General features: G+C 41.2%; 1 protein-coding gene across 1 annotated transcript; it reads left to right on the forward strand.

The window, feature by feature from the left end:
- Positions 1-21: 21 nt before the first annotated feature.
- Positions 22-13,183, forward strand: LOC146185214 (peroxisomal membrane protein 11C-like). The gene is made up of 4 exons (XM_084606191.1): positions 22-348; positions 1,823-2,001; positions 4,841-4,912; positions 7,330-13,183. Exons 1-4 carry the CDS (start codon positions 127-129, stop codon positions 7,523-7,525), a joined length of 669 nt encoding a protein of 222 aa, XP_084462317.1. The 5' UTR covers positions 22-126; the 3' UTR covers positions 7,526-13,183.
- Positions 13,184-13,502: the final 319 nt, after the last annotated feature.

The raw sequence follows: 13,502 nt of genomic DNA on the forward strand, positions 1-13,502 counted from the left end.
AATTCGCTTTTTTATTTTGTTTTGTATCCATGCGCCTACATATGTTCGCACCGTTCGCACTTGTTTACATGCAGTATGCACGTGCCGTGAAAAAAGTTTTGTGTTTCGGTTTATTAGTTGGTGGCTATGAAGAGCCTCGAAGAAATGCTTCAAACCCATGGAGGACGGGACGTAGTCATTCGGACTTTGGGCTACGCTTGCCTCTTAAGCAGCGGCCTCACGAAAGGAAATTTATCGCGAAAGTTGCGAGTTGCGAGCTCGGAGTTCAGCCACTGCCGTGTTGTGTGCAGGCTTCTCGATGACTGGCCAATGTTGCAGTACAGTTTATCCTACGGTCTTGGAAAGCACGTAAGTGGGCGTTCCAATTGCTTCCCCGCTCCACGTTTTGCGTTAAATCGCACGAAACTGTGTATGTACGGTTTCAGTAAGTGTAATATAACTTCGAGGTCCTAGCTAACAGTGCACTTCTGTGTGCTGAATCAACAGAAGAAACATCGTTTCAGGAGTAACTTTGGCTGTCCTGTGCAGTCACCTGAAAATTTGGGAATAACTGGGAAATCAAATGGCAGCGAGCTACAGAATAAAATGCAAAAAAAGAAAAAAAAAAAGAATGTCGTAGCAGCTTAAATACCGAAACTCAAGCGGAAGCGCAAGTGTGTACTATTCCGGCGCTTGTTGCTCGAAATTGTAAGGTACCGTTTTATCAGTGTTAATTTAACTTGAGAAGTTAAGGTTTGCTTGAATTGGCTCTTCTCGTTGAGTGTATATGTCAAGCAATTTCAGCCTCTTTGCTTAAATATTATAGGTACTGTTCGTCTTCCTTGCCGCTGACTCCACTTGTTTACCGCTTCGGTGTTCTGGAGTTTTAGGTCCCCATCTAGTTCTTTTTCCTGGTCATGCATTGCTACCTGCTCGCTGTCCTCCACTTGGCCAGTTTCAAATTCAAATTCATTTTATTTTCCTTGTGTGCAAGGAAGGAGCAGCCACAAAAAGCTACCGTTCGTGGAAGCTTTCATGGTGACAATAAAAAAAAAAGAAAGACAAACAAAAGTGGCAGCTTGACGAGGTGGCTACCCCTACAAGTTATGACAGCAGGGGCGCGTCTACATCGAGGAGTACAAAATCAAGCATATTTTAAACACTTCAGTTCACAATAACATACACATTCTGCTTTGCATACACTGCACGGTTAACAAAATAACCTACACGATTGTTATGTACAGACATTATAAAGAAAGGAAGAGTCGAGAGTCGGAAAACGCATAAAATAGTACACTAACACCAAATCAACAGTCAAGCACAAGACACATTGGGGAAACACTAGAATGCAATCATAATCAAATAAAAACACTTCGAAAGCCTTTCATTTTTCATTCATTTTTCGGTGATCAAAATGACTTAACACTGATGGAAGCATATATGTCAAGGACTGCAGGACAGTTTCTTCACTGCTTCTCTCAATTCCGTCACCTCATCAGTCAGGATGTCCATCATGACGTAGGAGAAATGGTCTGAGTGCCTATGACTCTTGGTGGAACGCTACATTCATCTTGAAGCCTTCCGTTCCTCTCACACAGCTTCTAGCATTTGTTGTTGCACTCCTGTGATGCTCTTGGTACAGTATGACATTTTTCTGGTGCCTGCTTCTGGCATAGGGACCTCCATGTCTCCTGCCCGAGTACCTTATTCCAGGTCATTTGATACCATCTGCAGCGTACATTGTTTTTCTCAAAGTTTCTCCATTACTTGGTACAGTGTAAAGTAGCATGCATTGTCAACCACTTTGAGGTACTACGCTAATTGTTTTTTCATCATGTTGCAGGAAAGTGACTCTACACTCCAGATGTTGGGAGTCCTCAAGAACATTGCCGACCAGGCCTTTTATCCTATCGAGCACATATCCTGGCTATGCAACAAAAAAATTATCTCACTTGACGGTGGCCGATGGGAGACTGCTGGCACAGTCTTGTGGGCCATCTCCTTGTACTGCGGCATTGCCAGGTATGTCAGAGGAAGAGATTGAATGAGTAAGAAAAAAATTCCTTGCTTTCTTTTAAAAGAGGGCATGCATTCACTCAAAATGGTATCTCTGTAATTGTTTGTTCATTCACTGTGTACATATGTCTATCAGTTGACTTGAAGAGAGCACTGGACATGCTCACGCATCTGCATTTTCCTTTAAAGTAGCATGGAGTGACGTGGTATTGCACTTCGTTATGTGATTGCTGGCAGTCTGCATTGTGAGTATGCAATTCATCTTTAGTATAAGTCGTGACGTTTTCTCATAACCAAGTTTGTTTTGTTTTTTTCATTCTAATTGCCCACTGACAACTACAATCAAAGTATTTATTCTGTCAAAGCTTATGGTTCCTGAATTCTGCAATCACATTCTTTTCTTCCTTGAATGATGGTGGATGAGATGTTGAGGTGCAGGGTTAGAAGGCAGTGTGAATGAAGGTATTTCGCACGTGAGGCACTCCTGGGATTTCTTAGAGAAGTTGTTTATTATACTGTGTATAAAACTGGTTCACAGTAACAGTTGCAGAGACACTTCAGGCTCCCCGTATTAACTGCGACTTTCATGTTGCTTTGGTGCTTTCTACATGCACAATTTCTGAAAGCCTGTCTTCAAAACACTAAGACTGTAGACCCCTTCCGGAGGCACGCAAAGCCAGCTTGTTTGGCTGCTTCTCAAAAATCTCCAACCGACCTTTGCAGGTTGCCACACCTCAATGACCTATACAACTGCGGTGAACACTCGTGCTCATGCGCGTCCATTCCGTCACATTCCCGCCAAATTCACCTTTTTGCGAATGGCCGAATCTCGCACCTTTGCTTAGCTCAGGCATTCCACAGAATTCAGTGAAGAAAAATAGAGCATAATGTTGAAAGCAAGCACCCCTTTTCTGGACTTTGCACCGCAACAAGAAAAAAAAACACACATGGCATCAGTTCCACATGCTCTGAACAGGAAAAAATTGCATAGCACACATTTCTAAGTTTCCGTACAGTGCTGCCTTATCTTGGGAGGGCTAAGGTTCGCGCACCAAATACACAAGTCCCTCTGCTTGGCTGAGCCACCTCTGAAAGTCTGTGCCTCGTCTCTTTGGCCCACCCACCCTCCTCACCCTCAGGCAAACACCACGAGCGCTTGTTGTGCCTAGGTCCTGCATGCTCTCCCATTCCTTTTTGTTAAGGAGGCACTGATATTAATTATACCCAGCTTTGCCACTTCTGAAGGTAGTGTGCTATTCACCGAGCCACAATCGGGCTTCATGCATTTTGTGCTTGGTTGTTGACTTCATGATCAAGTTATGAATGCTCCGCAGGAGCCATTAGCTGTGCACTGCATTAAGCTCATTCTGTGGATAATGCAATCTGTTTTTGTGTTGTTATTTAAAAGTCAGTTGTTTGGCCTTTTCTGACTGTTGACGCTTTCTCACTTGTAAAGGATATTTATTTCTAAGAAACACAGGGCTGAAGATGCAATATTTTCTCCCGCTGCTCAGTTCAAACTCATGATGACGGTAGTGTTGAGTGCATTTGGTATTCTGCAGTCACTGGTTTAAAGTGGATGGAAGTGTAGTCCAAATGCTTTGAGATCCACAGAGATAAAAATGCCTGGCATTATTACAGTTTGCTTGTGTTGGCAGCGTTTCATTTTTTTTTTCTTGTTTTTCAACTGACGAATGCACAGTTAAGTTTTAATAGAAGTAGTCTTCTCATTATGAGAATGCAATAATCAGTTGATGTAAGTGAAGTTTAATTCCTCTGCACTGTCCTCCGCTCCAGGATGACACTTAACCAGTTGCTTTTACTAAGTAGGGAGGCCCTTTCCAGATTGCTCCTGTAAATTCGTCTCCAGTTGACCTTGTTCTCTCTTTTGACTAGGTTTTCTTGTTCACTTTGCCATGTTTCTCGCAAATTACTTGTGGCCATGAGATAACCATGCTTTACACTAACTGTTTGCCAACTATTATATGTTTAGTGTACAGGAAAAAAAAAATGAGCACCAAAGATTTAATTGAACTACTCAGGTGCAGGTGAAAAGCAGACTGAAGAGCCTCCGTGGCCATGTCAAAACTTTCATAGCTACATTCTAGTCGAGAAGCCACAGTCCCTGTTACTTCCATTGTTTGTGAAAGGTTCTAGCTATGTGTGCGTCAGTTTAAAGAGTACTTTTTTTACATATTGCACAGCTGGGACAAGGACAGACACCTAGTGCACTGGGAATATGCTTTCCTGTATGCCTCAGGTGTCTTTCACGGTAACTCTGGGTGCAGTGTAAAACAGTGTAGGACTAATTTACAGTACTGTCTACTAAGACTCCAGTAAATGAGGTATAAACTGTTGAATTAATTTGCAATTAAATTTCACTCTAATGTGCGTAAAGCTTAGCTAGGCTCTTTTATCAGTGCATGTTTAGTGATTCCATGACAACTGAAAAAAAAAAAAAAATGTGACGGGCCGATTTTCTTTTTTGCTCTGTGATCAGTTGTCCTTTTGCACAGAGTATTTATGACAGAAGTGGGAGTTTTTAATTGTAGTGTAATTTTTCCCACATTTTTTCATTTTTCATTTCACATGTGCAGGTCCTTCAAAGCTACTGTCACATTCATAAATCTTGCACTTACATGCTGCGTTACCTGCTGAAGCAGATTTGTTTTAATAAGTTTAGATGCCACCTTTCTCCGGGAAGCCATATAGCAAGTTGGTTTTGGAAGTAAGACATTATGGAGTGGCTAGACTGATGAAGTGCGTAGAATTTCTTGCTCAGTGGAAAACCAAATAACCTTCATTCTTGCCCTGTTGCTATCTTTTTGTTGTGTATTTACTGCAGGTCACTTCGCACCATTAACCTCCTGCAATGGAAACGAGTAAAGCTGTCAAGCCTGAAAGGGGATAGTACAAGGTTGGTAGTAAAGGAATTTATTGATTACATTACTTGCCTGTTAGAGTAATGCAATAGCCCGATTTGTGTGCCTGCTTAATAAGGTATCTTTTTGCACTTCAACTTGGAACTGGCATACTTGCAAATTTTTTATCCTATTTTAATTTTGTCAAATGTTAATAAACCAGTGATTCAAGCTTTGCAAAAAGGAAGTACAAAGTGTGGAAAGCATAGTTTATGTAAAGGAGAAGAAAAGTATCCATGGTGCAGCTACTTTTTAACAGCTAGCCACTAATGCATAAAAAACTGACAAGAATCTGTGTTATGTAAGAAGTTTCTTTCTGCTCGAAGTAGTCGGAGTTGAGTCTTGACACTGTGCCTAAGAAACCCCTATAATCATCTTGTTCTAATATATTCATCTTTGAGTTGTCAAAGTCAATGCACGGTGCTCTTCTCTAATGAACTCAAGTGATTGTTATGAATTATGCAGAAGAAGAAGATTTTATGCTCACTTTAGTATGTTATCAATGTCCAAACTTGTTTATATTGGTCTCAAATGTCCCTTGGATGGATTAATATATGTGCAATAAATGCATCATACACTAATTTTTGTTTTTTGGTGGCTTACTTCAAATGGGCTTATTTGAAGCTGCGCACATTGTTGGTGCATAGCATGTTCAACTACTTACTGTTATGACCAAATGTTAACAAAAATAAATTATCAATCCAGTAAAATAATGAGCTCGATTGCAATTTTTTTACTGAGACCAGTTGTCCAAAGACCAGTTGCATTTCGCCACCCATTGTGCTCAGGCATTTCGACTCAATAAGTAAAGGCTTCCACTTCGATATAACTGATCACCCGGTACAATCTAATGACTCTCCAGTTGAACCCAAATGGTTTCAACTGCCAGCCATGCTGAAACGAAGAAAAAACTGGAATTCCGTTTGGAGCTTTCTTCCTAGCAGTGGTGGGAGAGGTCTGTTTTTTAGCTGACATTTTTACAAGCGATTTGATATAATAGGAACTACAAGCTTTTACGGAAATCATGAAAGAAAATCATGTATCACACAAAGGAACAACATAAGAGCAATTCACACACATGTGCACATGCACACACACACCGGGCGTTTCAGTGAACACTTTCAAAAATTCGAAAAAATAGTGAGTTTGAAATAGGAAAAAAAAATTAGAAGAGTTCAACACTGCTGAACTGAATATAGAGCGAAAGCATTGGCTGCGGGTGACCAAGCGTTCTTCTTTTTCTTCTTGTCTTTGTTTTCTTCGCGGCTGTTCAAGGTCATTCGTAACTGCGGCCACAGACTACGTGACGGGCCGAAGTCTGGAGTAGTATTTGGTTTCGCAAGAAAAAAGTGTTTAGGAACAAACTCATAGGCTCTGCAGACACAATTTGTTGCAAAGCTCTTCTACTTATACAACTAGATAAGTACAACTCACTTTCTAAACTAGATAACTACAAGTGACATCAGGTCATGATGTGCCCAGTGTCTACGGTGCCAGATTTGAAGTGCCTGCTTTTTCTATATGAAGGAGCACTGAACAAGGGTAGAGGGAGGAAGCCTCAGTTCGCAGGTCTAGCCAACATTTTAACAAGTGGACTTGCCTTCGTCTGGCCCAGACGAAGACAAATCCACTTGTTGAAACATTGGCTCTGAAACGTTGGCTCGACATCCGAACTGAGGCTTCCCCCCCATCTACCCTTGTTCAGTGCTTTTTCATATACCCTGTAGCCATCTCCTTCCTCTTCTACTTACTTTGACTGTGGTGTGTTATGTGCTTTTATTTCGCTTCATCACTGTAAAAAATAATGACCATCCAGTTGGCAGTAACAGGCCTTTAATGTAATATTTATATTATTTTCATGTGCAGTAATTTAGTAGGTAAGTTTAATTATGTATGGGCTTATGTGATTTTTTTCTGTGGTAAGAAAATAACTATGATATACTTATTCTCTTCCTCTGATGGTTTAGTTAATTTTTGTTTGTACCTAAATCTTAAACCTAAAGCGGCAATGTGAGTTTTGTTTCTCATTAAAGTTCTTCCTTCTTTTTTCTGTGAGCACATGTGCCATACTGCAAACAGTTTTTAATGTATAATTTATGTAGGGATTAAGGGATGCAGAAACCCAATTTAGGCATTAATGTTGCCTTGTTAAATATCGTTTTTTCTCTAAAGTGAGAAAAGTCTTCACTCACTCTGGGCGTGCAAGAGTATTAGAGCTTTCATGGCGATTTGGCCTTAGTCACAAGTTTTCAGACCACGTGGATTGCTTTGAAACTTTTAACTTGAGATGGGTTTTGACTCTCTGAATACACAACCCATAAACAAATGTGGCCTGGAAGATCTATGACCTACATTGCTTACGTCATTTAATGTAAAAGGAAATGAAACGAGCGTGCGCATTCGATTCTTCCAGGGAAGAGTGTGATCTCGTCGCCAGGGAGCAGCTGGGACACTTGTTGGGCGTCATGCGAAACATTGCTGACCTGATCAATGCCATCAGCTGGCTACCGTGGCAGTTTCTCTGGGCAGGCAAGCTGAGGCCATGGCACAATGGGTTGCTGGGATTACTCTCTTCTCTGATTTCCTTGGCCTCACAGCTGCTGCTGTGACCGTTACTCTGTGTAATATGCTGTTTTCATTTGCCCGCGTGGACAGATATTGGTTTGATGACTCTTTTCGGTTCTGTGCTCAGCCAGAGCATTTTCGCTGCAACTTCTTCAACTGGCTCTGTACAGGAAAGGAATGCTTTCAAGACTCAAGAGGTCTGTGAATTGTGATAAGTAACTAGTACATTTAAGGGACTATGAGCACAAATTGAAATTGGCAGAAATAGTTGCATAATAACAACCAATTATTATTAGTTATTATAGCTGCAATGTGCCTTTGGTCAGTGGCAGTCACAGGCTTCATGTTAAACCATCGATGTCATTATCTTGTATGTAGGTCAAAGGTGTAACGTCTCAGTGTGCACACTTTTTACATTTCTTAGCATTATTGAATAACATTTGAGCCCAGTCTTTAAATAATTCTTATCAGTTGCTAGATAGTATTCACTTCCTTTCTTAAATTCAACAAAACTTCATCTGAGTCAGTAATGTAGTTACTAAACACAAATATTTTGCCACTGATTTACTCATGCAGTGGAGATTAATTTGAGGTAAGCCTGAGTAGGATGTATGTATAATTTTAATTAGGAGTATGCAATTATTCGAGATTTCAGATATGAATCGATTATGTTTTTTGTTCAATTCGTATTTGTATTCGAAAAAGTGATATCCGGTCGAAAATATTTTCTTCCCCGGTGACTGTGAGACTTCGCCCCTGGAACGCAAGGCCGCAAAATGTTTTTGAAAAGAGTAACTAATAACGCAGTTACAGCCACCGCAATCACCCGATTCTATCCTGCCTCTCTCCTTCCGTTCCCTCGCAAAAGTTTTTCACTCTCCTGCCCGAGGTCGTCTAGCCTCCGCAATACAAATTCCCCTTCCTCCTCCGCGTTTGGCGGGAAGTGGGGCGTGGCTCTCCGCGAGCGCGAAAAAAAAAAAAGCGGTCGAGGGAGCGCGCGCCGCTGGATTCAGTCTGGACGTGGCGAGGGAAAAGCGCGCTGCGAGCGGTAGACACCCATTATTCTCCCGTCAGTCAGCGAGACGGACCAATGGACGTCGTTCCCGATATGTACGTAATTATCGGGGGGCCGTCGGGCCAGCGCAGGAAGCGGTGAAGCTGGCTTCTCAAAGGAGAGCATGAGAGAGCTTTGAATTGTATTTTCGATGCTTTGCGGCGCGCGTGTCGCTGTAGAATTTGCACAGACTATCTCCGGTACCTGATTGAAACACTGGGCTCCTTTGCCTAAAAGGGCCTTCCCTGGACAGTGGCCCTTTAAATACCGAATGCAATGAAAATTGCTCCGCACTGCACGCTTCACGTCGTGGGCAGTAGAGGGAAGCATGCTCAAAACACATTGGGGTCATTTTGTGAAGAGGGCCTTCCTGACAGTGTGTGCAAAGTACGCAAAGCAGATACTTTACAAAATCATGAAACCAGGAAAAAAATGTTGTTCTCGCTTCGGTGTCATCTCAAATGCAGACACCTATAGTGCAGTCAACTTGTAAAGATAGCAGGCATAACGATCAAATTCTTGGGATTTATCAGTTTTCCCATTGGCCCAATGTAAAAATAAACCAGATATAATGATCAGTTGTTGGCGGTACATCAGATACAATGATAGCGTTATCGCCGTCCGGTAGATGTTTACCACGAATATTTGTCTGAATGTTTAATAAAAATGAAATGAAAACTCGACACATGTGGCGAAAACGGACTGTTGTGGAGAAGTCCGCGAGCGCCATTGCGTGTGATCACGAAATGAACACTATCATCATACAATACGGCCGCTCAAAGGTTGTGACCGTATCGTCATTGCCATCGCCGATTGGCTTGGTAATGCGGTACGCCTCATGACCCACCTAATACAAAGGGTATGTGACCATCACCATCAGTCCATGGAAGATGGCGCTGACCACATTGACGGTGCAATAGCTCTCGAGATGAAACAGCAGATTCATCGGGATTTATGGCAGGGTTTCAAGGTTGGAAGTCTCGTGAAAAAATACGGGCATTCGCATTCTACGATTTAAACAATCATCAAGGTTTAGGATCTCCTGCAGTTCATACAGTCGATAGTCGGTTTCATGCACGCATAAAGGACTGCCGCCAGTGCACGTGCTACTGGAAGGAATGCTCACAGTGATTGTCAAGCTTCAGCTGCTGCTCCGGCGAGCGCAAATTTCCAATTTTATTAATTGTGCTTAAGTTATTTTATAGCTGTTTAGTGCTCTTTACGATGATTAGCGTTGTTCAGTTACTCATCGCTAGTAAGTAGGCAAGCCTATATTCATGGGAAAATGTGTTGGTGTGCGCTTTTTTTTTGTTTTTCCTCTTTTTTCTTCGCCGTTCCAGATCTAACGATAATCTGCTATAATGATTGGATTTTAAGGTTTTTCTCAATATTGTTATAAGTGTACTGCCTTGTATCATGTAGGTGTTCACCAGATAAAATTACTGTGATGGAAATTGCTTTGAACAGTTTCTTCAGGTCTAGGCATTTTGCTCCTTGAAGGCCAAATTAAGGAGAGTTCACTGTATTCAGCAGTGATATAACAGCTCCGAGTGGTTTATGCAAGTCCTTCCTGGGCACAGAACCAGTATATGAAATAATGTATAAAAGTTATTCTGGATTTTTCAGTACGGTATACACTTCTGCGCAATTGTAGTTTAATTTTATGTCCAAATACCATGTGAATTGTGAAAGAAACAAGGCGATGAATGTTTTCTATATTTTAATTCTTTTTCTTTTTCACTGGTCAGATATTTGATATTTGATTCAATATTCAATGCCATTTCTTTCCTATATTTGTATTCGATTTGTGTTAGAAAATCTAAATATTAGTACACCCTTAGTTTTAATATTTTTAATTTTGCTTTTCTTTCTTGAACTCTTCTTGGTTGTGTGCTACCTGTATTTAGTTTCATGCTGAAGTGTCATAAGCTGAATATGGTCTAAATTCTGATAGAATTGCAAGTATTCCTAGGATTTAAAGCATACTGAACAGTTGCATTCTCTTTCCTTAAATAAACTACTTAAAATTGCTTCATTAATTAGGGTTCCCAGTGTTTTGTAGCAGTGTCTTGAGAAAAAAAGTGATTTGGTAAAGGCATTGTTTACCAAGCAGGCATTGCCATTCTGTATATATGCCACCACAAAAGCGATCGGCGTGCTCTGAGGCTGGCATCAATGCGCTTTTAAATACTAATGACCGCTAATGTAAATTGCAGAATATGATTAATAAATAACTTTTTGTTGTGAATTATTTGTCTTTTTAGTCTCTTCACTCGGCAGGGAATTTGAACTGAAATAATCGGAAAAAATCTGAAAGAGTCAGGGATTCTGAAAATCGCGGTTTGCTAGATATTCTGGCCATGATTGGCTGCCGAGAATTGGGTGCCGACTAATTATTTACCATTTGCCGATATGTGGCTGGCTCAAAGTACTTGGCCAACCTCGTGGGCAGCAAACCACGGCCCTACTTTTGGGCCATGATTGACAGCCAAGTGTTGGGTATTGACTGATTCTGTACATTTGCTGGCAGCCAATAAGGGCCCACATTTAGGCCTACATTGGCTGGCCGAGAATACCGGCTGCCGAGCTCTGCACAGTCTTTCACTGACGGTTGGCCAATTTCTGTTGGGAGGTTATGCCGTATGATATGTTTATGGTCTTGGAACTGCAAACAGTCTGTGGAAGACGTTCGAGAATGGGCACATATGCAGATGTCAGTGTGCGTTCAGCACAGGATAGTTTCGTTGAAAGTGTTTCGTTTATTAGATAAATATTTCGGGTGCAAAACCAACCCCCTGAGTGGGTAATAATTCTTGAGGACCTGGCACACTTGAGGAGAGAGAGAGGAAATGAAATAGAAAGGCAGGGAAGAAAATCAGTGAAAGTGCTATTTAAGTTTTTAAAGGACTCGGGGTTGAGCTCGAGACTTCAACTGTATGCTCTTTAACTATTGATCACTAGACATGCTACAGACTCCTTCTCGTGGCGCTCTTTCCTTTTTCTGCTTTTGTTCCCCTCCCCACATGCAGGGTAGCCTTCTGGGCATTGCCTAGCATACTTGAGGAAATTTTAATATAATCGCGTACTATGTGATGCTGGAGCATTGTATGTATTGATTGGTATTTGCGTGGTGTCTAAGCAGGCAACTAAGAAAACAGTTTCAAATTTCCGCGCGCGTGTCGTTGCGACGTCATGACGTCAACCAATCAGGAATTTTCCCGACGGACGTCTACGGCACCGGCGGCTTTTCGAGAAAACGAGGTATTGGTTATCGCGTAAAACGGTCGATTTCTTTTTTCTAGTGTCGGAAAATAGTTTTAAACAAAGCGTTTTCACTAGCTAATAAGATTTTAAATGCAGCTGTTTGTACGGTCTTCAGCGCACATAAATATTAAACATTATGCATTTCATGAAAAGCTCATTGCAGTGAATTTACTGAAGATAACATGAAATGTCGGAAAAGATAGAATTGAAAACACAGTAAAAACTCCGAGTATAGAAAATTTTCTGTATAGTGCTGCTTGCGAATATTTGGGACGCCGATCCGCACGTCTTTCTTTTGATGTTAACTTTTCTGGTGAGCAGAAAAATAGATAATTTTGGTAGGTGTTAGAAAATATATTTTCTTTCTTTATTGAAGGAAGTTCTTGCACTGGTTTGCCGCGTACCGTAGCACACCTAAATAAGTTGGCGTTGAATCATAAGCTGATATTTATAAATATAACGCATAAAATTAAAAAAAAAATCTAACATTTAAATAAAAACACGAAGTTCGAAGTGTTCCCTACGGCAGACATAAACACCAGTAACATGCAAAATGACTTCCTTGTATTTTCGAACTTTGAGGAAATATTGGCGGTCTGATCCGTGCTACGCCTAGGTTATTCCACTGCAGGAATTAATGCATGCGAGCTGGCCCATGTTCAGTTTGCAGAAACGAAGTGCAGATTGTGAGGAAACTTGGTTCTAATCACGCGTGTGCTCTTCCGAGTAGCGGCGACGTGTCGTGCTAAGATGTAATCAATACAGGATGCACTTCTGTTCACTTCTGGTTAATGGATTGAAGTGGCCGAGTTACTATAATAATCATAGCTCATAGCGTTTTGGCGACATAGGAAGTTGTTGACGAGTGCGATACGCAAAAGGTAAAAATGGTCGTTCAAGCGAAATAACCTGAATATACGCCGACTTTTTGGACAAGTGACCATTTGGGGCCATTAACGCGATTTAAGCAAACGTTCCGTGCGCGTTGGCTGCGTCAGATGGCGCTAGTGGTCCAGCAGCGGCAATCCTTGGCGCCGGGCTGGAAGCATTCACAGATTCACAAACTTGTACCTTGACAATATCGTTATTGGAGCTAGTAAATAAATAAAAAAAAAGACTGTTCACAATTAGTACTTTTTCACTGACATTATTTGAAAGCAACACTTACTATTACAAAACGCGACCATTTCTGAGGATTATCTGGTAATAACCGGATAATGTCGGGATCTCCATTTGCTTTGGTGGACCGAACCGTGGTGGACAATGGCAGGTGAAAATTTAGCTATTAATTGCATTCCCGCATTATCGAACTCACCATGTAGCATCCTTGTATTCTGCACAGACCATCTTGGCGAATGATTTGTATTGACGTGTATGTTTGCCCTATGTTTGCATTACGTTTGTTCAAATAAATTCTCTGTAAAATTTGACAGGCTTATGATTTTTTTATGCTCTCTCGCACGAGTTTTCTTCATTCACTTCTGTGTCCGGTGCTTATGGCACTTATGAAAACAGTTCCGGGAAGCGTAGCAACACACATATACTTTGAATTTACTGTCAGAAATAGTAGTTAGGACTTCGATTTTTTTTCGTTCATATGTCACAGTTTGCAATATCTGTTTCTTATAGTTTTGCCGCTCGCACGTGCGACTTGGCATCATCTAGATCGTGAAGCCAAAATCTTCGTCCAGACATAATTATGT

This window comes from Amblyomma maculatum, chromosome 6 (genome assembly GCF_055883805.1).
Source record: "Amblyomma maculatum isolate TAMU_Amacu chromosome 6, ASM5588380v1, whole genome shotgun sequence".
Lineage (NCBI taxonomy): Eukaryota > Metazoa > Arthropoda > Arachnida > Ixodida > Ixodidae > Amblyomma > Amblyomma maculatum.

Coding starts and splice junctions, on each gene's coding strand:
- LOC146185214 (XM_084606191.1), top strand. CDS start 127: ATGAAGAGCCTCGAAGAAATGCTTCAAACCCATGGAGGACGGGACGTA. Junction 349..1,822: donor CCTACGGTCTTGGAAAGCAC/GTAAGTGGGCGT, acceptor ATCATGTTGCAG/GAAAGTGACTCTACACTCCA. Junction 4,913..7,329: donor CTGAAAGGGGATAGTACAAG/GTTGGTAGTAAA, acceptor CGATTCTTCCAG/GGAAGAGTGTGATCTCGTCG.